The following is a 22,539-nucleotide window of genomic DNA, read 5'->3' as shown; positions in this document are numbered from 1 at the left end:
CCTCCCAGACCCCAGAATGGGATAAACTGAGGGAAAGCGTATAGATGTTCAGTCTCCTAGGGAATACTCTCTCAGGAACAAGTTAACTTAACCCTGGCTATTTCCAGGTTATTTTTCTCCTGAAGCAGACATTTTTGCTTTGGGAAAAGAAAAAAAAAAAACTTGACCATCTGTACACCTTCAGTTTCTACCAGGAGAATGGCAATTCTGATAGAAAATGAAAGTCTGTACCTAGCCTTGACTTATGCCTATTTGTCCTGAAAGGGGATCTACTGGCCCCGGAAAGAGAAGAAAATCTCACCCAGCTATTAGATTGTACCTTTATACTTCCCTTCTCTTCCCTGTGTTTAAACAGACCAGGTTTGATATACCTGAGGAAAAGAGTCACAGCTCTCTAATGAAGCTGCTTAAAATAACCACCCTATCTCTACCATTACACCATAAAACAAGCACCTTTTTGTTATTTGTTAATCTGTGTTATCCTTAATTGACAAAAACCATAAAAACTTCATAAATAGGCTTTCAGAACACTCTGACTGCATCATTACCACTCCATCATTAAGAAACCTTATAAAAATTGCAATTTACACAAATTCTGAGGTTATCTGACTGGAAGGGTTACTTTTTAGTGTGGTTTTGGAGAAGTTACACCTGAGACAATTAAAAAGACTTAACACCCTGCATTAGCTATAAGGTACAAACACATTATTTAAGTCAGGGATGAGCAAACTTTCGTTTGAGCCACAAGTGGCACAGGCAGGCTCTCTGTGCAGCAAATCAAACAGGGAGCAGAGGGCAAGGAACAGAAGCCAGAGCAGTAGATCAAGAAAGGGAAAGGGATCACAGTGACACTTGATGAGGAAAGGCTAACTTGTGACACACCTGCAAAAAAGTTGGCGCTCACTTATCTTCAGTAATATATTAACAACCAAGACAGATACACGTACTATTTTATCTGAGATTTCAAAAGGATTATTGAAGGAAATACATGTATATTTACTCAGCTGGTGAACTGATTATTAAGAGCAGGGATAGACAACCTGTGACATGTCCCAAAAGTGGCATGGACCATCCCTGTGTGTGGCACATGACAGATCAGGAAAGGGCCAAGCAGTACAGTGGCAACCAGGGTAGGAAGCAAAAAACAGAGCAGCAGTTCATGCAGGGAGCACAGGGCAGGACTGCAGATTGGGTAGGGGAAGGAGACTGGAGTGATACTCAGGGCTTAATTTGGGGCACGACTGGCAAAAATGCTGGCCCCCACAGATTTAGACTGGATTTTCAAATTCTCCGCTCTTTCACCTGGAAAGGGGTTATGAAAATGTAAATCAAGTTAGGTGACCTTGGACATCATTAAGTTGGTATGAAAATATACCACACCTTCAACAGGAATCATTTGAACAGAAACTGGAATTTCCCACTGTTCCTTGTAGTTCAGTCCATGATTATTCAGCAAAGTAAACAATGATCGACTACTTAAAACTACTTGAGGATGATATTTCAAAGCAAGTTTTTCTGCATTAGGATCTGAACTAATATCCTAAAAAGAAAGAAATGAACAAATGAAATTAAAAGTTACCACATACTTCCTACAATATTCAGACATAACATCAGGGTGAGATTTAAAAAGAAAAGCTAGGCGAACCCTGTATGTATTTTCTGAAACCTAAACACACAGCACACATCTTGTAGAACAAAAGTTCTCCATTATGTCTTTTGTCAGTTTTTCTTTCTAGGAATTTCTGTGAATAAAAAAGGATAAACCCAAACACATATTCTATCTATATAAAACACTTCAATTAGTACTTTGGCCCAGATGCATCTCAAATAAAAGCACATAAGACAATACAATGAAACATTCATTTCAATTAAAGGAGCACTGCTTCTTCTTGATCATTGGAACACTAGAAAATGTTCTTATAACTATGACTTAAGTGGATGTCTTGCAGATCTATTAAGAGCATTAAAAACAGTTCCCAGATGAAAAATCTTAAGGTGAAGTTAGAAGTGCAAGCAAGAGCAAGTGGTTTAAAAGCAGAAATATTAAACAAAATATTTAAAAAAAAATTGCTACAAGTCCATGACATGCAGCATTAAGATTATGAAATTTGTAAGCAATTATGGTGGGGGGGGTGGGGGGGAAAGAGTCTCCAAGAACCTTAAAAACCTTGGTGATTGTTTTTGAGTGGGTTGTCTTTCCACGTTACATGGGAAAAAAACAACTCTTCTTAGAATTGAGTAAACATGGTAAAAAATGTTAACAGTCTGTGAATGGAACAATTGTTTCATATCTCTATGTTTAGGGACGAATGCTAACAGCGACCACAAATATCTGTTCAATTAATACATTTGAAAGCATCCTAAGGAATTCTGTAACCTAGAAATTTAATTCAAATTTTCTGGCAAACAGATTCTTACGAAGTTAATAAAAATCTCCTCAAAATGAAAAAAAAAGTAGGGCTGTCAATTAATTGCAGTTAATGCACATGATTAACGTGTTAATCAGTTCTTGAGTTAAGTTTTTTTAATGTGTTAATTGTGCATGTGGTTTTGGAGCCCACACCCGGGCTTTGCTCTGCCGCCCCGGGCTGCCCAGTGGTGGCAGCACAGAGGACCACAGGGCACCCTGAGAGTGGGCTCCGGGGGGCTGCAGCTGGGTTGGGGGAAGGGAGGGGGGAAGCCCCTATGGTGAGGGAGGGAGAGGAAGAGAGAGGGGCAGGAGCAGGTGCTGGGGTGAAAGGGACCCCACGGTGGGTAATGGGATGGAGCCACGGGAAGCTCATACAGAGGTGCCGGGGAAAGGGGAGGGCATGGCTCCCCCCTCCTGCGTGCAGCCCTGGAGGTATGGAGGGTATGTGCCCCCCAGATCTGTGCATGGAGTGGAGGCAGGCTGCCTGCTGCAGGCTGGAGCTTTGCGCTCTACTGCCTTTGCCCCAGGAGCTGCACATTGGCCGGATTGCGTGTCCCCTGCCTGCCTGGCAGAGTGAGGCATAAAATAGTGTCACGTGGCTCCCAGGAAAAAAGCAGGAGGGTGCAGAGCCCCAGCCTGCCTCTGCCCCATGCACAAATCCAGGGGGCACATGCTCCCCATGACTTCCCCAAGGGTATGCACAGTGGTGGGGAGCCACCCCCTCTCCCCACCCTGGACTCCTGGACGAGCTGCCTGCAGCTCCATCATATGACCTGTCTTAGCCCTGGGTGCCATTCACCTCAGCACCTACCCCTGCCTCTCACCATGGGGGCCTCTATATGTGCCCCCCCATCCCTTCTCCTCTCCAGACTTACCATCATAGCACTGTCTGCGTGTGTCTGCGTATGGATGTGTCCACCCCTCACTCCCAAGCCACATCCCCCCAGCCCTGATGCTACTGCCCCTCACTCCTGACCCACAGTACCCCACATCCCACCAGGGTGTGTGGGAACCCCTCATCCCCAGGCTCCAAATCCCCCCCACACATACCCCATTCATACAAAGTACGTGCATAATTTAATATTTTTAGCCATGCAATTGTGATTAATTTTGACTAATTTTTTTTAATTGTGCAATTAATTGCAATCAAATTTTTTAATAGTTTGACAGCCCTAAAAAAAGGTCTCTCATTTTCCTTTGTGTAGTCTCTCTCATATACACACACATACATGCATGCTTGTGTATGTGTGAAAGAAAGACTACAAGTCTGGGTGTACACGTATAAAATGACTGGTTTTGTTTAGTATGCATTAGCCAAGTATGAAACTGCAAAGGTAAATTTTTAAGACAGAAATTTTCAAAGACATTTGCCTATATTTTCACTTATGGGTAAACACGTATTTCACCACTTTTATTAAGGAACTTGCCCAAAGAAGTATTTAAAAATGAGCACAACAAAAGAACTGTAAAGTATACTGCAACCAACGGCTCTATCTAAATTCACTAGAAATTACAGATGGCTGACTTGTCAAATTCTCACGTTCTTATCCAATGTACAGTGAAATGAAAGGAAATCGTCCACTGACCTCATTAGGCACTTTATCAAGCCTATATGCTACATTGTTCTCCCAACATTAAAGACAGACAAGAATAATGTATCTATATTTTCTTAATTGTATGTTTATGATTAAAAAATAGATTACTCACATTATGCATCACTGAAGCTCTCTGTTCTGGAGTCAGGAGAGATGCTACAGTTTTATAATCTTTCTGTAGCTGTGCAGGCATGACAGGAAATCGTACTTTAGCAAATTGAGCCTTTCCCTTGAATAAAAAAAACAAACAAACCCAACTTCATCAGGCCTTTATAATGGTGTCACTGATGAAATATTAGCGTTTTAGAATGAAAATATTATGGTCTACAGAAATACTTTATTAATATATGACCATATTTTTAAAACTATAAATATAAAATAGTTACATTCTAATTTCCAGGATAATTCAGTTAATTAAACCCAAGCAACATGTTTCCATGTTGTAACTTGTAGTCTAAGCATAGAATAACAGTCACAATTATCCTAGCAAAACATAATGAAATACATCTTAAATTGTTTTTTTCTAAACAAGTATACATATTTATAGAACGTTACCAATACAAGAAGACATTTTTCCAATTTCAAGCTCAGCTCTGTGTTAAATTTGCCTCCCATGATACTGGTGATCTCCTGGAGTATGTAAAACTCAGGGTACTTCTTCACATGTCCAATACATGCACTCAATAGTTGCTAGAGACAAGAAAAATAAAAGCATTAAGCAGCCCAACTACCAGTATGTTTCTTGACAGTTTCACAAAAATTAAAATATATTTTGAACACAAAGCAGTTACGTTTGCTCATATTTTTACTTACGAAAAGACATTTATTTCACCCATTTCTATTAAGGGTTTTGTTCAAGGTGACTTCTTATTCTTTTTAGTAATTCAGCTACTCAAACTGCTATAAGATACAAAAAGAAAAATGGAGGCCAAGGCGAAGTTTTATTACTGTTATTTTTAAAAGCACTGTTTTTTTTAGGAGAGGTCAACTTTCATGACAGAGCCAGACCAACAGAAGGCTCAGAATCGAAAGACACAAGGCCTAGATTCTATTCATCTATTGCTGGCTTGCTAAGCAATGCTATATAAGGTAAAAAGTCCAGATTTTTAGAGACTGGCATTACAGGTACAAATGACACAATAGAGCATATTTTCTTGCAAACAACACATACCTTTTTTCCAAAACAATCAGCTGCTGGGAAGTGGGGTGTATGATTTAAGTGTATGACTAAGTATTGTAGCAGCAATTTCTGCAGAAGGAAGCTCTGCTCAGGGAAGAAAGAATATAACCCTGCACTTACCACAGGAAGCAAATGTGGCTCCCCAGCTGCTGGCTGTGATCAGTGGAAGCCTTTTCCATTTAGGCAGAGGCTGAAGCTACAGAAGCTGACTGGCTTGGTTCTGCTGTATTTCTAAAGCAGAGCCAAGGCCCAGGCTGAGTGGCCCTCAGTTGACTCCACAGGTGCTACTGCTGGCTGCCCATTCAGCTCAGCCTGAGAACAGGGAAGTGGCTGGGCCACTTGGCTCAGGCTGCAGCACACCCAGCTTTGCTCCCACTTACTGCAGCTGCCTGTGCTTTCCCTATGAAAATACTAATACTTGTCAGTATTTTCAAGGAAAAATCCTTTTTTTTTCATTCTGTGTTTAAAAACAAGGCATGCTTCATGCAAAAAATACACTGATTATTTGGAAGTCTAAGTATTTGGTAATGCCCACAAATCAGGTACACAACATTTGTGGCTGCAAAAAAGTACATTGAGGCTAGGCTTAAATCTTTCAGGTCCTCAGTTTCTTTAATGGTAAAACGCACAAAGCTATACCATAGTACAAGGCCACTGATTTCTGTAAAGACTCAGGTTCTGATAAAAAGTAAAAAAACATGATTTTTTGAATGAATGGGGTGTGTGCACACAAAAAACACTCCTATTGCTATGAGCACCCAGTAAAGCCAGTGTCATCATAAAAAAAAAAATCAAATCTGAATGAATTATATTCTAAGGCGTTTGAAGAAGTAAATGGGAAGTGTTGAGTATTTTCTAGTTCTTAAGCACAGAGAACAATTAAAAGAGCAGTGTAGTTTTCAGATTCAGAAATGTATCAAGGGAGGGTACAAAAAAATTAAACATCTGTTAAGATCATGAAAATGATACTAGTAACATTGGCACAATTTAAAAACATTTGTGTGTGTGATGAAAATTATTAAGAGCAGTGAATACTGACTGATTTAAGGAAAGATAGGCCAAATTAGTTTCACGTTAATTAACTAATTCTAGCTAAAAGGGAGGCATACATCCAATGGAAGGGAGGGACCATCACCAAGGAGGAATATACTGCAATTGCTTGGGGATGCAGGGGGGCAGTCAGGAAGGCCAAGGCAAAGATGGAACTGGGACTAGCTACCCGGATCAAGGACAACAAGAAGTCCTTTTTTAAATATGTGGGGGCAAAAAGAAGGTACCGGGTAACATGGGATTCCTGCAAGACATGCTAGGAAATTTGGTCGTCACACTAGATGACAAAGCTAACCTATTTAACGACTTCTTTGCCTCCATTTTCCTAAGCAGGGACCAGATCAGCCCCCCCCACTGGCCCCCGTTAGGCCCCAGGGTAGGTGCACCTAGGCCAAGGGTCACAGAGGATCTAGTCAGGGAACTTCTGGAGGGACTGGATGTATTCAAATCAGCTGGTCCGGACAATCTCCACCCCAGAGTGCTGAGAGAATTAGCAGAGGTCATTGCAGGACCCCTGGCACGGTTTTACGAGTGCTCATGGTGCTCTGGTGTGGTTACAGAGGACTGGAAGAGGGCCAATGTGGTTCCCATCTTCAAAAAAGGGAGGAAGGAGGACCCAGGGAACTATAGGCCAGTTAATCTTACCTCGATCCTGGGGAAGCTTTTTGAGAGAATTATTTTGGCACATGTCCATGAGGGGCCAGCAAGGGAGATTATACTTAGGGGCAACCAACACGGGTTCATTAGAGGCAGGTCCTGTGAGACCAACCTGGTGGCCTTCTACGATCAGGTCACCAAATCCTTAGATGCAGGCATAACAGTGGACATAGTCTTTCTGAACTTTCCGAAGGCCTTCGACACTGTCTCTCACCCCATTCTCATTAAAAAATGGGGGACTCTGGTGTCAACACCTACAGAGTCAAATGGGTCACCAACTGGCTGGAGGGCAGCACCCAGAGAGTGGTGGTAGATGGGTCATTTTCGACCTGGAGGGCTGTGGGCAATGGGGTTCCGCAGGGCTCCGTCCTTGGGCCCACACTGTTCAACATCTTCATTAGTGACTTGGACAAGGGGGTAAAAAGCACCCTGTCCAAATTTGCTGATGACACTAAGATGTGGGGGGATGTGGGCATGCTAAAAGGAAGGAATAGGCTACAATTGGACCTAGACAGGTTACAAGGGTGGGCAGACGAGAATAGGATGGGAATCAACGCAGACAAGTGCAAGGTGATGCACCTGGGAAGGAAGAACCAGCACCATACCTACAGGCTGGGGAACTCCCTTCTTGTCAGTACAGAGGCAGAAAAGGATCTTGGAGTCATCACTGATGCCAAGATGAACATGGGCCGGCAGTGTGGGGATGTGGTCAGGAAGGCTAACCATACCTTGTCATGCATCCACAGATGCACCTCAAGCAGGTCCAAGGAAGTGATACTTCCCCTCTATGCGGCACTGATCAGGCCGCAGCTGGAGTACTGCGTCTAGTTCTGGGCCCTGCACTTCAAGAGGGATGTGGACAACATGGAGAGAGTCCAGAGGAGGGCCACTCACATGATCATGGGGCAGCAGGGCAGGCCCTACGAGGAGAGGCTATGGGACCTGAACCTGTTCAGCCTCCACAAGAGAAGGCTGAGGGGGGATCCAGTAGCCTGTTACAAACTAGTTAGAGGGGACCAGCAGGCACTGGGGGAGTCTCTGTTCCCCCGAGCACTCCCAGGAGTGACAAGAAATAATGGTCACAAGCTGGCAGAGGATAAATTCAGATTAGACATCAGGAGGCACTACTTCACGGTCAGGGCAGCTAGGATCTGGAACCAACTTCCAAGTGAAGTGGTGCTGGCTCTTACCCTGGGCGTCTTTAAGAGGAGGCTTAACAGTCACCTTGTTGGGGTCGTTTGACCCCAGTACTCTTTCCTGCCATGGCAGGGGGTCGGACTTGATGACCTGCTCAGGTCCCTTCCGACCCTAGAAACTATGAAACGTAGTTAAATTATTTATTGGTAGAATAGATAAAAGAATGTATATATTGAAATAAAACTGCAGTCCTTCAAAATCCTTTAGTAGTTCACTATATTATGGATTAGTTGGGTCTGTAAAACAAAGTATTGTATTTAAATTTACAGAGAAACAATAATTACTTGAGAAATGAAACTGGAGATCTTGATAAACCATTTGCAGTGAAAAGACTTCAAATTATTATGTGTGTTGGGGAAACATCTTGGCAACCAAACAAACATGCATCTCACCTTGCTAGGTATTCTAAATTAAATAACAAAAAAGGGACTCCATATGTGATTAGTGTGGGGTGGGGGTAGTTTTTCTTCTGTGTAAAATTACTTTGAATTTATATATTTTAAAAGCACCTATATTCTTATGACCCTGTTACTGGGGTTCTACACAGGCAGATGCGGGAACAGAAAACATACCTCATACAAACATTCGTTTCTCCTGGAACAGTCACTGCTCTCCCAGGAGAAACCATGAGTGTACAGACATTCAGGCTTTTTCTCCCAGAATAAAAATGGCTGCTCCAAAAGAAAAATAACCTGGGAACAACCAGGGCTAAATCAATCCTAAGAAGTTTTTTTCTGGGACGGAGAATGTCTGCGTATGCTGTGGCTTCTCATAAGCAGACTAGTCCTCCAGGATCCCCATTCCTGCTCTGGGAGAGAACGTATTTCTCATTGATTTCTGTTTTTCAAGCAAGGAGCAACACAAGCCCCCATCACAACCCCACATGGTGCTACCGGGAAACAGGTTGAGCATGCGCAGTCTGGGGCAGCCAATCACAGCAGCCCTATGTACTGCTGCCACATGTTGCTAGGCAGATTAATGGAGCCTGAATTGCTAAGATGTATACACAGGCCTCCTGCATGGATGCATAAATACTTCCACCTTCATTTTAAAATTAGGTCTGGCGTGTGACTTCTTGTTCTGAAAATCCAAGTCATATATAACTATGGTCTTTAAAGACCGTTGGCCAGTGCAGGTAGAAATCAATGATTAAAACACACACACACACACACAGATAATTTTAAGATGTTAAAGTTCAAAGATATTATCATGGAATAGAGATTATAACTTCTAATTATATACCATTTGAGACAATATATTCATGTAACCTTTTTAGAAGTTGTATAAATAATGAACAACAGGTCCTGGACTATATTCAGGGTCCAATCTTATGGGGTTCCCAGAGGCTCCTCTATAGATTATTAAAGAAAACCACTCTACCTAGTGGGACTCCAGGCTCAAACTAGAGGTTCCCATTAAGCATCTCTATGATGCTCAGTTTCAGTTCTCAAACTGTGGATTTATGACTCGAGAGAGCACAAGCAGACAAGGTTCTTTGGGCAGATGTGACATCTTGTTAGACCAACTAAATAGTTGGAATAATTGTTCTTTGCAAGCTTTTCAGGCACAAATGCCCTTCTTCAGGCATAGGGAGAGTTTGTCGTCTCCAGCGACAGCATACTTGTTAACAGCAGTCAGAGATGAGAGACAACAGACCCGATTACCCACCCAATAAGCCCTACCGTCTCTCTGCAAGCTTGTGTACAGAGTCAAGCCCTTACTTTTCTCTAAGTGTAGATTCAAGAAATTAAATGAATAAAGGATATCCAATAAGAATGCCCACCCTTTTTTTTTTTTTTTTTTTTAGAAAACAAGGATTAAAAATCGAGGCTTCCCAACCAAAGATTTAGAATCAATTTGATTTAAATCAAATCCATCCTGCTGTTGGCTGTTATTTATAACATTTGACATGCTTTTCTTGTAGAATGAGTGCAAAAAGGGGCAATCTTTCAGAAAACTTTTGACATTTTGAATGCCAAAAGACTTACATTTCTGTAGACTAACCATGCTAGTACTCTAACAATCATTGTTCTTGTGGTATATGAAGGTATAAGAAGTGATCAAAATATAACAATTCTCATACCACTATATTTACTACATTTAGAATTATCATAAAAAATATTGGCGTTTCTGCTGAATTAGTTAACTGTTTTTCAGTAGTAAACAACTGACAGTTATGGACTACGAAACTTGTCATTCACTCCTTTGAGATGATACTTATTTTATACTGGCTTCAGATGCATACTGAAAAGGTAAAAACTGGGTGGGGGGGATACCCTGTAGACTCAACATTTCCTTTCACATTAACTCATGAAACTAAGATAAACTGAACTAATTTCTGAGTTATACATTCAAGGCTCTTGGCAATTTCATTACAAAATGCATTCTTTCATTCATTGTCCACAATTTCTGCTTCAAAGACATTTGGAAATGCATTATTTTCTTAAATATAAATCACAGACTAAATACATGTGATCAAAGGAGGGTAGAAATTTGTTTGGAAACTAGATACAAAACACAAGTGACAACATATAGCATAAGACTCATGGCCGACTGGTGCACCTTACTCGGGGGGTGGACATGTGCCCACCCCAGCAGCCAATCAGGGACCGAGAGGTTGGGGGGGGGGGGGGGGGAGGGGAATCCCTGCAGCTGATCTCACTGATGGGGTGGGATCTCACTCACTGGCACCTGGAAGTAGCTGCAGCACTTGCACTCCCTGGCCGGCGCTCGTAGGCAAGGTACCAGTGCTTCCATTGGCCCTGCCGCCCGTCACCTACCCAGGAAGCACGGCCTGTTGGGGGGTGTATGCCCATGCACCCCCTATACATTGCCACAGATGAGACTAATCCCAACTGTTAACATTACCACTAGAAACTTGTTCATCAATCTCCTCTTTCAACTGTTGAAAAACGTGCCATAAATATTACTAAAACAAAGAGTAAGAAAATGTTAAAGTGAAATAAGATCAGACTTCAATTATTATCATAGTGAAAACTTACTCCACAGATAACTATTTGTGAATTCAGATGGTGTTCTGCTCTGTATAAATCAGTGACATGTATTACTTGAATGAGCTTACAGTTTCAAATGTGTACACACAAAACATTACTACTAGAAGCCCTACCCGGAAAATAATATACATTAACACGGGCCCTCAAAAAACAATTTTCAATTTTAATTTCTCTTCTCTATGGTAAAAAAAATCTAATTAAAATTAATATTTACTTTTCTTACCACACTTCCTGCAATCTTACTACAGTTTGAGTGCAGAACCAAGAGATGAATTTCTGCCTTGCAATTCACATTCTTGATTCAGCATAAAAAGTCAAATCAAACCTATGTAATAGTACTCTTACTTTCTCATTCACTAAACAGTTCAACAGTCTTGATTGAAACAGACCTAGAAACTAACTTCAGGTTGTCTGCACCCCATTTACACTAAGCAATTTAGTCCAGAGCTAATCTGTTTCTGTATTCTGAACCACCTTTCCCATCCTTGTGTAAATTGCAGTCACAGGAGCTCTACTCAAGTAAATTCCAGGACGTCATTCTCCCATTGTACTTGGCCTTGGTGAGGCCGCAGCTGAAGTATTGTGTTCAGTTTTGGGCTCCACAATTCAGAAAGGATGTGGAGAAGCTTGAGAGAATCCAGCAAAGAGCCACACGCATGATCAGAGGTCAGGAAAACAGAACTTACGACAACAGGCTAAGAGCTATGGGGCTCTTCAGCCTGGAAAAGCGCAAGCTCTGGAGGTATCTGATGGCCACTCATAAGTTTATCATGGGTGTTCACCAGTATCTGGGGGGACATTTGTTCACCAGAGCGCCCCAAGGGATGACAAGGTCGAACAGTTATAAACTCCTGCAAGACCGTTTCAGACTGGACATAAGGAAGAATTTCTTTACTGTCCGAGCCCCCAAGGTCCATCGGAGGTGGTTCAAGCACCCACACTGAATGCCTTCAAGAGAAATCTGGTTGCCCATTTTGCTGGGATCCTATGACCCCAGATGACTTCCTGCCCCTGGGGCAGGCGGCTGGACTCGATGATCTTCCGAGGTCTCTTCCAGCCCTAACGGCTATGAAATCTATATGAAACACCATTCAACTTTTGTTTAAGAATACAATAAAACATTGAAATTGACACATCAACACATCATACTCTTGGTCTCTAATCACCCTGGAGTTAATCGATAAAATATTTAATTCAAAACTTACTCCACTCCATTAAAATAACTACACATGGCAGCTCACTGCATTACCCACTTTTTGCCACTGACTCAGTAGCATATCTATTTTTTTAAAGCCTGTTAAATTAAGTAGAGTTCAAGAGTAATTCCTAGCTTACCAAAAATAAAACACTTTGCCACTTGCTTTGATAACGAATTAATTTCATCTTTACATTCAATGACTCATTGATACTGCACAATGTCTACTCCATTTGGTATATTGTTTTTTTCCCAATAACAAGTTGTTCAAGAAAAGCAATGAATTGCAACCTTTCTGACTGTTACCTCAACATAAAGAACTGCATCCTCAGAGAGGGTGTCATAATCCTGAGCACAACTCTTTGCAGCATTCTGTGCAAACTTCAAAAATTCTGCAACTTCGCTGTTGACCAATTCTTTCATTTCCTGAAATGTGAAAAAAAAAGATCCCTAAATTTAAGACACAGCTGTTCTTTCTTGCTGTTAACCATGATTGTAAATGTACATCAGTCCTGCAATGGACTGATTTATGCATCTCAGTTATTTGATTATACACTGTAGATAGAAAGTGCAAAAGTTCAGGTAAGGAATGGAATAATTTCTAGTCCAGATGAAAAATGGAGTTCCTGCTGTGTAACAAATATCTGCAGTTTACCTAAGGGGAATGACACACACCACACGTGGCTTTCATAATCATAGATAATTAGGGTGGGAAGGGACTTCAAGGAGGTCATCTAGTCCAACCCCCGGCTCAAAAGACCATCCCCAACTAGATCATTCCAGCCAAGGCTTTTTCTAGCTGCATCTTAAAAATCTCCAAGGATGGAGAATCAACAACTTCTCTGGGTAGCCTGTTCTAGTGCTTTATTACCCTCCTCATGAGGAAGTTTTTCTGAACATCTAACTTAAACTTCCCTTGCTTCAACCTGAGTCTTCTCTTCTTCAGACAAAGTAAATCCAGTTCCCTCAGCCTCTCTTCAGAAATCATGTGCCCCAGGCCCCAAACCATTCTCACTACCTTTTGCTGTACTCTCTTCATTCTGTCCACATCCTTTCTATAGCGGGACGCCCAAAACTGGACACAGTACTCCAGATATGGCCTCACCAGCACCAGATAAAAGGTAAGAATCACTTCCCTTGATCTGCTGGCAGTGCAGAATACCATTGGTCTTCTTTGCAACAAGGGCACACTGCTGGCCCATATTCAGCCTACTGTCCACTGCAACTCCTAGGTCCAAATATACGTGGGGGGGGGCTGGGGGTTATGGGGGGACTGCAGCCCCCCCATAACCCCATCCCAGTGCTGCAGCTGCCCACCCCAAGCGCAGCCCCCACATGCCAGGAGCGCAGCCCCCACATGCAGGGAAGAGCCTGACACAGCCCCAGCCCGAGCCCCAGCCCTTCCCCACCCCGCCTGTACAGATCTGGGGCACATGACCGCACCCCCCACTACCTCTGGGGGGAGGGGGGGAGCCATGGCTTAGTGCCACACCCTGCCCCGCCGTGGCTGGGCAGCACCTGCTCCATTCCCTCCCTCACCACAGGGGGCTTTGATCTGCCCCTCTACGCCCCTTATACCACAACAGACTTACCAGCTGCATGCAGCTCTCCAAGCTGCCGAGCTGTGCTCCTTGCCACCTATGTGCTGCGTTGCAGCTGGCCAAATTATTGGCCACATGAGGCTGACTTCCATTACAGTCAATTTTCTTTACATCGGTGCTAATCCAATATTGGACCGATTCATCAGTGCACCTCTAATGCTTATGTTATGGAATACTGCCCCAGGTATAAGCAACATTTCCAGAAATAACCATTTGCCAACATGTTAACAGATTTGGCTAGGACATTATGAAATTCCACATCTATGTATGTACCACCCATTTTATTTATGGTTAAGGTATTGATGTAATCTTTCCTACTTCTGCCATCTAAGAGCAGACATATAGAGAAGAGCACAGATGACCTATTAAGACAGCTGCCATTATATCTGGCAATCTTTTTAGTAAAATGAAATTAAAAAAACTTTCCCAAAAAATATTTTGAGTAAAACAAAGCTAGGTTTTCCTTCTGCTTTTGCTTTTCTTAACATAAATAAATAAATAAATCTCACATTTCCACTGTTGGGGAGCGGGAATGTGGGAAAGACCCAAGTACTTAATACTAATTATTATACTAATATTTTTATTTCAAAACAAAATTAGCAATTTTTTGCTTGAATGTTTGCAGAAAAAAAGAAAGAAAGGAAGAAAAAAGGAGAAAACACAAACCAGACTCTTACCAAATACTGTAGATATTCTCTCTGATTTGCAGCATTCATTTGGTAGGAAGCAGGTTTTCTCGCATATTTAGTCAGCAGATATAAATATATTTTCTGCTCATCTTCAGTTAGACAAGAGACATAAGGATATGGAATTCTAGGTTCTGGAAAAAGACTGTCATTAGGTGTGGGTTTGATTTCCACCTCTGCTGGAACTGCAGCCTGTGTATTCCGCATTTCCTTGTCGTCTTCAGTCTGTGTGTTACATGTTTGCTTGTCTTCTTCATGGTTTGGTGATAGGTCTACATTTTTTTCTGTACGTCTGGAAAAAAAAAAAGCAATACATTATACTACCTGCACTTCTCACATAAAGATAGGTACTTATGAAAATTGAGGCTGTCAATCAGAATATCTTACTTTTTTAATCATCAGGTAAAATGCATTATAATTAAAAAAAGTCATCATGTTATTTCAGCATCTACACATGATCTACATTTCATAATTCTGGGGTTTTATTTAAGCAGGTGAAATCCTAGTATCAATGGTGGCTTTGCCACAGACTTTAACAAGTTATTCACTGCCACTTTTCTACAAATGGTTATATATACTAGCTTGCCACACTGAATATTTAGGTGAGAGAACCAATTATAAAATACAAGGCCTTTGGCTCTGGATATATCTTTATTATGAACAGGAGATAATTCAGTTTCAGCATTGCTTCATCTGCTCTCTACTGTTTAGGCATATTACACTGTGTGTTGACAATTTGTAATCAACTACGACTCATTTACTCTTGAAGCAAAATTTATGCCAGTTAAAAATACTATTAAATTATTAAGGCTTAATTGCTTTTACAGTGGGAAAATTAAAATTACTCCACTTCAACAAATGTGAGAGTCAAAATTTGAGAGAAAATTCTTCCCAAGGATGAAGCATACTTCACTTTCACAACTGATTCTAGCATTTTTTAGTACTAAAAGCAAGGACTGGACATGAAGGGTGAAAATGGTCCTAGCAACAGGTAGGCATATAATAATATTGATTCTTAAAACAACTTCAGAATACAAAGGCTTATTTAGCCCTTATGTATTTACAATAACTATTGCTTAAAAGCGAGCATATTTTAGGTTAACAAAATGAACATTAACTGCTGATCTTGGAAAAACATATTTTAGAGATTTGATTTCAGCACTAGAAGACGTCTCAAGAGCTATTCAAACCTAACAGTATCACGTTCACAGTTCTTAATAATACTTCACAGCTGTCTCTCTGAATATGAGAATATGTCCATCCTGGTGGCACAAACTGGCAAATTTAATTAAGCTGCAGCAGCGACAAGATGCTGACTCAGATATGCCAATGTAAGAACGTCAAGAAATTCTAGCAGCTTAAATTGGCTACATTCAGCACAGAATGAAATGGCAGCACATCAAGATCATTTCAGTGTGCAGTGCTGTCAAAATCTTCATCAGGGTGCAAACCAAAATAATCCGACAGCACCTTTCTATCCATATTTACAGCATTATACTTTATTTGAGCTGACGGTTTAAATTTTCCCCCCTCATTTTATCAGCAACCCACCATCACATCAGCTGCAGCTTCCATGGGAAAGGAATACTTACCTTAGCAAATATTATCAGGAGCCGCTGTATACCAATGAACAAATTTTTAGAGCATCCTTAAAAGTTGTGCTCCAAGATGCTGCTGCTTTCTCTCTCACTAAGTTTTAATCTGTTTCCTCTAACTACGGCTAAGTTTTAACATGTGCAACTAAGATCACACACAACAGAGCCTTAGAGACAGTTTCATGAACAGTGGTGTAAATGGTTGCCTGACTGCCCATAGTCTAAGCTCTGGGCATTTCCTCAAAATGCTGTTCCAACAAAGGTGAAGTTTGATGGCTACTCCATTTATCTGAAGACAGGGGAAGGTGAGAGTCACTGGGTGCAACTACATTATGTGCTTTATTGCAGAGTTGACCAATTAGCTCAGTAAAGTCTACATGTATGCCAGCATTATGGTGCAGTAAGCTAATTAACTCCATCATAAAATAATACTGTCAGAGGTCGTATGTGGGGGGTTTGTGGGCCAGTGAGGGATTTCAGGTGCGCTGCCCATTGCCCTCAGGGCTCTCATGGCAGCAGCAGGCAGAGCCCCCAGTGGCGCATGCCTCTGGCTGAATCCCAGGGCCAGTACTTGCTGGCACAGAGTCAGCCAGTCCCGCTGGCACGTGCCTTCACACCAGACCAGGCTGGATCCACGCCAACACATGCTGATTGTGGCACTGCAGGCAGAAGCCACATGCCATTGAGCCCAGTGGGCTTTGTGCCTCCATGGGTGGCTTTCTGCTGGAGTGCTGGTAGCTCCATGTGCAGGCACAGAGCCAGCCGGCCCAATGATGCATGGACCAGGAGCTGTGCATCATCAGGCCAGACAGGCACCGTGCCTCCATGTGGGGCTTCCAGCACTTCAGAGGGAAGCAGTACATGGAGGCAAGCAGGAGCCAATGGCATGAGACTATGTGCCTCTAGGGGTGCACTGACAGAGATTTTTTGGGCCGATATTTAACGAGACACATTGGCCAACACCGATCTGATTTCGTTCCTAAAGGAAGTGATCCTTTGGGCGCAGAGGGAGATGATCCCACTGTGAGGGAAGGGGGCCAAAAAACCTCCTTGGCTAAAGAGAGAAATCCAGAGAAGCCCAATCGCAAAAAAAAAAAAAAGACGTATATAAGCAGTGGAAGCAGGGTGAAGCTACCAAGGAGGAGTATACCTACTTGGCCCATACTTGCAGGGGGGCAGTTAGAAAAGCCAAAGCAGCTACAGAGCTGAGGCTAGCAACACAAATTAAAGACAACAAAAAGTCCTTTTTTAGGTATGTAGGGAGTAAAAGGAAGGTGCAGGGCACCATAGGACCCCTAGTGAACAAGCAGGAGCAATTAGTGACTGACAGGGGGGACAAGGCTGAGCTCTTCAATGAGTTTTTTGCCACCGTGTTCTTGAACCAGGACAAGTCTCCTAATGGGTTCTTAGATGAGCATCAGAGGGTGAGCAGCGCACCAACTGTCAATGCTGACTTGGTGCAGAGTCACTTGGATGGACTGGATGTGTTCAAGTTAGCAGGCCCGGACAAACTGCATCCAAGAGTACTGAAGGAATTGTCCTGTGTCACAGCAGAACCACTGGCACAGCTGTTTGAGCGCTCGTGGTGCTTGGGTCAGGTCCTCGAGGACTGGAAAAGAGCCAGTGTGGTCCCTATTTTCAAGAAGGGGAGGAAGAAGGTTCCGAGTAATTATAGGCCAGTTAGTCTCACCTCTACCCTTGGAATGGCCTTTGAAAAAATTATTAAGGATCATATTTGTGTGAGTCCAGCAGGAAAAATAATGCAGCAGGGCAATCAGCATGGATTTGTAGCAGGTAGATCATGCCCAACCAATCTGGTTTCTTTTTATGACCAGGTTACAAAACGCTTAGACATACAAGTAGAGGTGGATATCATTTACTTGGATTTTAGGAAGGCGTTTGATACGGAATCTCATCCCATTCTCCTAAATAAATTAAGAGGCTGTGACTTAGAAGTTTACATGGTCTGGTGGATAGAAAATTGGCTTACGGGGAATGCACCCAGACAGTGGTAGTAGACAGGTTGATATTGATCTGGAAGGATATGGTCAGTGGGGTTCCGCAGGGCTTGGTCCTTGAACCTGTACTCTTCAATGTCTTCATCAGTGACTTGGATGTGGGTGTGAAGTGTACTCTGTCCACATTTGCAGATGATAGAATCATAGATGTAGGGTTGGAAGGGATCATCCATGATGATCTTCTCAAAGTCCAACCCCCTGCCTGGGCAGGACAAAAAACTGGGCTCAAATGATCCCAGCTAGGTAGGCATCAAGCCTCCTTTTAAAGACCCCCAGGGTAGGAGCCAGCACTACTTCCCTTGGAAGTTGGTTCCAGATCCCAGCTGCCCTAACTGTGAAGTAGTTCTTACAGATATCTAATCTAAACCTATTCTCCAGCAACTTGTAGCCATTAGTCCTTGTTATGCCAGGGGGCACTAGGGGAAACAAGGTCTCTCCCAAACCCTTCTGGTCCCTCCTAGTGAGTTTATAGACAGTTACCAGGTTCCCCCTCAGCCTTCTCTTGTGAAGGCTGAACAGGTTCAGGTCCCGCAGTCTCTCATTGTAGGGTCTGCCCTGTTGCCCCTGGATCATGTGGGTGGCCCTCCTCTGGACCCTCGCCATGTTGTCCACATCCCTCCTGAAGTGGGGCGCACAGAACTGGATGCCGTACTCCAGCTGTGGCCTGACCAGTGTTGCAGAGACAGGGAGGATCACCTCCTTGGCCCTGCCTGAGATGCACCTGTGGATGCACGACAAGGTCCGGTGAGCTCTGCCAACTGTGACCTCGCATTGTCAGCCCATGTTCATCTAGCTATCTTCCAATCGTCTAGTCAGTAATGACTCCAAGATCCCTTTCTGCCTCCATGCTCTCAAGACAGGAGTTTCCCATCTTATAAGTGTGCTGCTGGTTTCTGCTGCCCAAGTGCAGCACCCTGCACTTGTCAGTTTTGAAGCACATCCTGTTTTTGTTAGCCCACCCCTGTAACCTATCCAGGTCTTGCTGCAGTCTTTCCCTCCCTACTAGCGTGCTCACCTCACTCCAAATTTTGGTATCATCAGCAAATTTAAACAGGTTGCTTTTCACCCCGTTGTCCAAATCACTGATGAAAAAATTGAACAGTGTGGGCCCAAGGACCGGGTCCTGGGGGACTCGGCTGCCAACTTCTCCCTAGGTCAAATATGACCCATCCACCGCCACCCTCTGAGTATGACCCTTCAGCCAATCTGCAATCCATCTGACTGTGTAGGAATCAATGTTACAGTCACCCAATTTTTTAATGAGGATGGGGTGGGAGATGGTGTGAAAGGCCTCGATGAAGTCCAGAAAGACTACATCCACAGCAACACCTGCATCCAATGCTTTTGTGACCTGAGCATAAAATGCAGTCAGGTTGGTCTGACATGACATGCCCCTAATGAAACCGTGCTGGTTGCCTTTGAACTTCATCCCTGAAGCCGGCCCATTGCAGATGTGCTCCATGATGATCTTCTCAAACAGTTTTGCTAGGATTGAGGTAAGACTGATGGGCCTATAGTTTCCCGGGTCCTCCCTCCTCCCTTTTTTAAAGATGGGGACCACATTAGCTATCTTCCAATCGTCTAGCACCTGGCCCGAGCACCACGAGTGCTTGTAAAGCCGTGCCAAGGGCCCTGCAATAACCCCTGCTAGCTCCCTCAGCACTCTGGGGTGGAGAGCATCTGGAACTGCTGATTTGAACCTAAATGATGCTACTAAATTGAGGGGGGAAGTGAACACAACGGAGGGTAGGGAACAACTGCAGGCAGACTTGGACAGGTTGGAAAAGTGGACAGAGCACAACAGGATGCAGTTCAACAAGGATAAATGCAGTGTGCTGTACCTAGTGCGTAAAAATATCCAGTAATTCCTGGCTGGGAAGTAACCCTCTCAGCAGCACAGAAATAGAAAGAGATCTTGGGAGTCATAGCGGACTCCAAGATGAACGCAAGTCATCAGTGTGACAAAATCATCAGCAAAGCTAACAAAGCAGATGCATGACTAATAGAACCAAGGAGGTGATGCTTCCCCCTCTATGCGCCATTGGTCAGACCACAGTTGGAGTACTGCATCCATTTTGGCAGCTGTACTTTAAGAAGGATGTGGATAACCTCGAGAGGGTCCAGAGGAGGGTCACTTCTACGATTAAGGATCTGTAGGCCAAGCCCTATGAGGAGAGACTGAGGGACCTGGATCTCTTCAGCCTCTGTAAGAGAAGGCTGAGAGGTGATCTTGTGGCCGCCTACAAATTCATTAGTGGGTGCAGCAAGGGATCAGAGAGGCTCTGTTCATCAGGGTGCCTCCTGGGGTAACAAGAAACAATGGTCACAAACTGACAGAGAAAAGATTTAGGCTAGACATCAGGGAAAATTTCTTCACGGTAAGAATGGCCAAAATTTGGAATGGGCTTCCAAGGGCTCTCCCCTACCTTGGGGGTCTTTAAGAGAAGTCTGGATAGGCATCTGGCTGGGGTCATCTGACCCCAGCAGTCCTTCCTGCCCAGGGAAGGGGGTTGGACTCGATTATCTGTTGAGGTCCCTTCTGACCCAAGCATCTATGAATCTATGATTCCAATACATAGCCCTGTGGCGTGGAGAGTGGTATCCGGCTGGTAAGTCTGTTGTGGGTGAACGGGGGAGGGAAGGAGTCCTCCCCCCACAACCCTGGCAGTCGCCCACACCCGACCCACAGGCCGCCACCCCAGCCTTGTTGGTGTCCCCCCCATTCACAACGCATAGCCCCTCAGCACCCCTCCTACCCCCACCAGAGGAGGCCCCCAGCAAGCTCCACTTACCTCAAAGGCTCCAGGAAGGAAAGCAAGCCTGAGCCAAGCCCTGTCAGAGAGTCTCTGGCCCCACCCCTTCCCCTCTAGATGCCCCTCCACCTGCAGAAAGTTCTTTGCAAAATTGGATAATCTGCAGGTATTGCTGTTAAAATGAAAATTCCGCTTTTTTTCCTACTGAAAGGTAAAATCTGTGTTTTTTCCCATTTTTCTGTGAGAAACGGAAAACCCAGATCCCTGGTGATTAAATTCAGTTCCTGATTTTAAAAGAACTATAAACAGAGACCTAATGTAATTGCTTGGGTAAAAAGTCTGGCTAGCCAGTCAGCCATGCTGATAACAATCCCATTCTTTAAAAACAGCAAGAGATAACACCACATGTACGAACATTATCACTGCTTTCTGTGGCTTCCCATCCACCATTCTTCCGCTACACATAGTTCATTTATTTCCTGTTCTACGTGGCAGTCATTATGGTTGCTGACAGACATGAAAAAAACAAACAGACCGTGTTACTGGAAGCAGCAGCACTTTAGTTCAACCTGGCTCTGCAGCTTCTGTATAGACTGGGCACTTCACTGGGGCTTTTTGCTGCTTTTATCTAATAGCAGAATCAGCTATTAGACAAAAAAGCCAAAAAGCCCCAATAAGGTCCTAATCTATACAGATATTGGGCAAGCCAGGTCCAACTAATGCAATGCCTCTTCTGGGCATGTGTTGGGCTTAGCACAGGATCATGCTGAGTTTGAAATAAAATGCCACTGGGCATGGGGGGGGGAAGGGAGGGGAAGATTTCCACATTTGCAAGCAGCCCATCTCGGTAAAACCCATACCAACCTTAATCTCTGCAAACGACAACTGCACCATGGTTGTTATTTGACAAACAACAACCACACCGTCTCAAAGTCATGAAGAAATGGGATTCTAAATCAGATGGCATGACCAGTCTTCTTCAAAATAAAACAAAAAGGGGGGTGGGGGGGAGAAGAAGAAATCTAGTACATGGCCACAAACCATGGGTTCTTTGGGATTCACCACTAAAATTAGTTTACTAATAATTAATAGCAAAGAAGAAAAACTAACAAACAAAGATTCAGATCATTCTTCCAGGACCAAGAATGAAAGTCTACAGCTTGAAATCTCACAGAAGGGACAATGGAAAACAAAATCACAGCTATTACCAATGAGCTATTAATATTCTTTACAGGTCAGAAAACAAGTTAGTTCTTTTTTTTGCCCCCTTAAAAGGTAAACAATAGAAGAAAGCATGTTTTGAAGGGATAAAAACAGGAAATACAAAGAATATGTACAGCAACTGAGAGACTACCTGTTTGACAACATCCATAGTTCAGAGAGGGTTGGAGCCAATGAATATCTTTCATAAATGTCTCGTGAGAAAAATACTTCGCTGCCATTTTTTGGTGGAATATCCCTGTTAAAAAAAAGCAACAATACATATTTCTAAAATACAACGTAATGCAAAAGACAGTATTTATATTTAGGCAGGGAATCAGGTCTGGACTTGGTGACAGAAACTCTGATAAAAACATTTTCCATCAAA

General features: G+C 43.2%; 1 protein-coding gene across 1 annotated transcript in view; it reads right to left on the bottom strand.

Moving 5' to 3' along the window:
* Positions 1 to 22,539, bottom strand: part of ICE2 (interactor of little elongation complex ELL subunit 2) — a 63,474-nt gene that overhangs the window by 37,846 nt on the left and 3,089 nt on the right. Inside the window, exons 2-7 of the mRNA XM_090029399.1 lie at positions 22,306 to 22,410; positions 14,577 to 14,877; positions 12,605 to 12,724; positions 4,561 to 4,695; positions 4,118 to 4,234; positions 1,381 to 1,540 (exon numbers count right to left, since the gene is read on the bottom strand). Coding sequence (XP_089885525.1) covers positions 1,381 to 1,540; positions 4,118 to 4,234; positions 4,561 to 4,695; positions 12,605 to 12,724; positions 14,577 to 14,877; positions 22,306 to 22,410 — 938 coding nt within the window. The remainder of the gene's footprint in view (positions 1 to 1,380; positions 1,541 to 4,117; positions 4,235 to 4,560; positions 4,696 to 12,604; positions 12,725 to 14,576; positions 14,878 to 22,305; positions 22,411 to 22,539) is intronic.

Source organism: Crocodylus siamensis, chromosome 15, assembly GCF_052110815.1.
Source record: "Crocodylus siamensis isolate JL-2025a chromosome 15, ASM5211081v1, whole genome shotgun sequence".
Classification (NCBI taxonomy): domain Eukaryota; kingdom Metazoa; phylum Chordata; order Crocodylia; family Crocodylidae; genus Crocodylus; species Crocodylus siamensis.
This window is presented reverse-complemented; position numbering and strand designations above follow the sequence as displayed.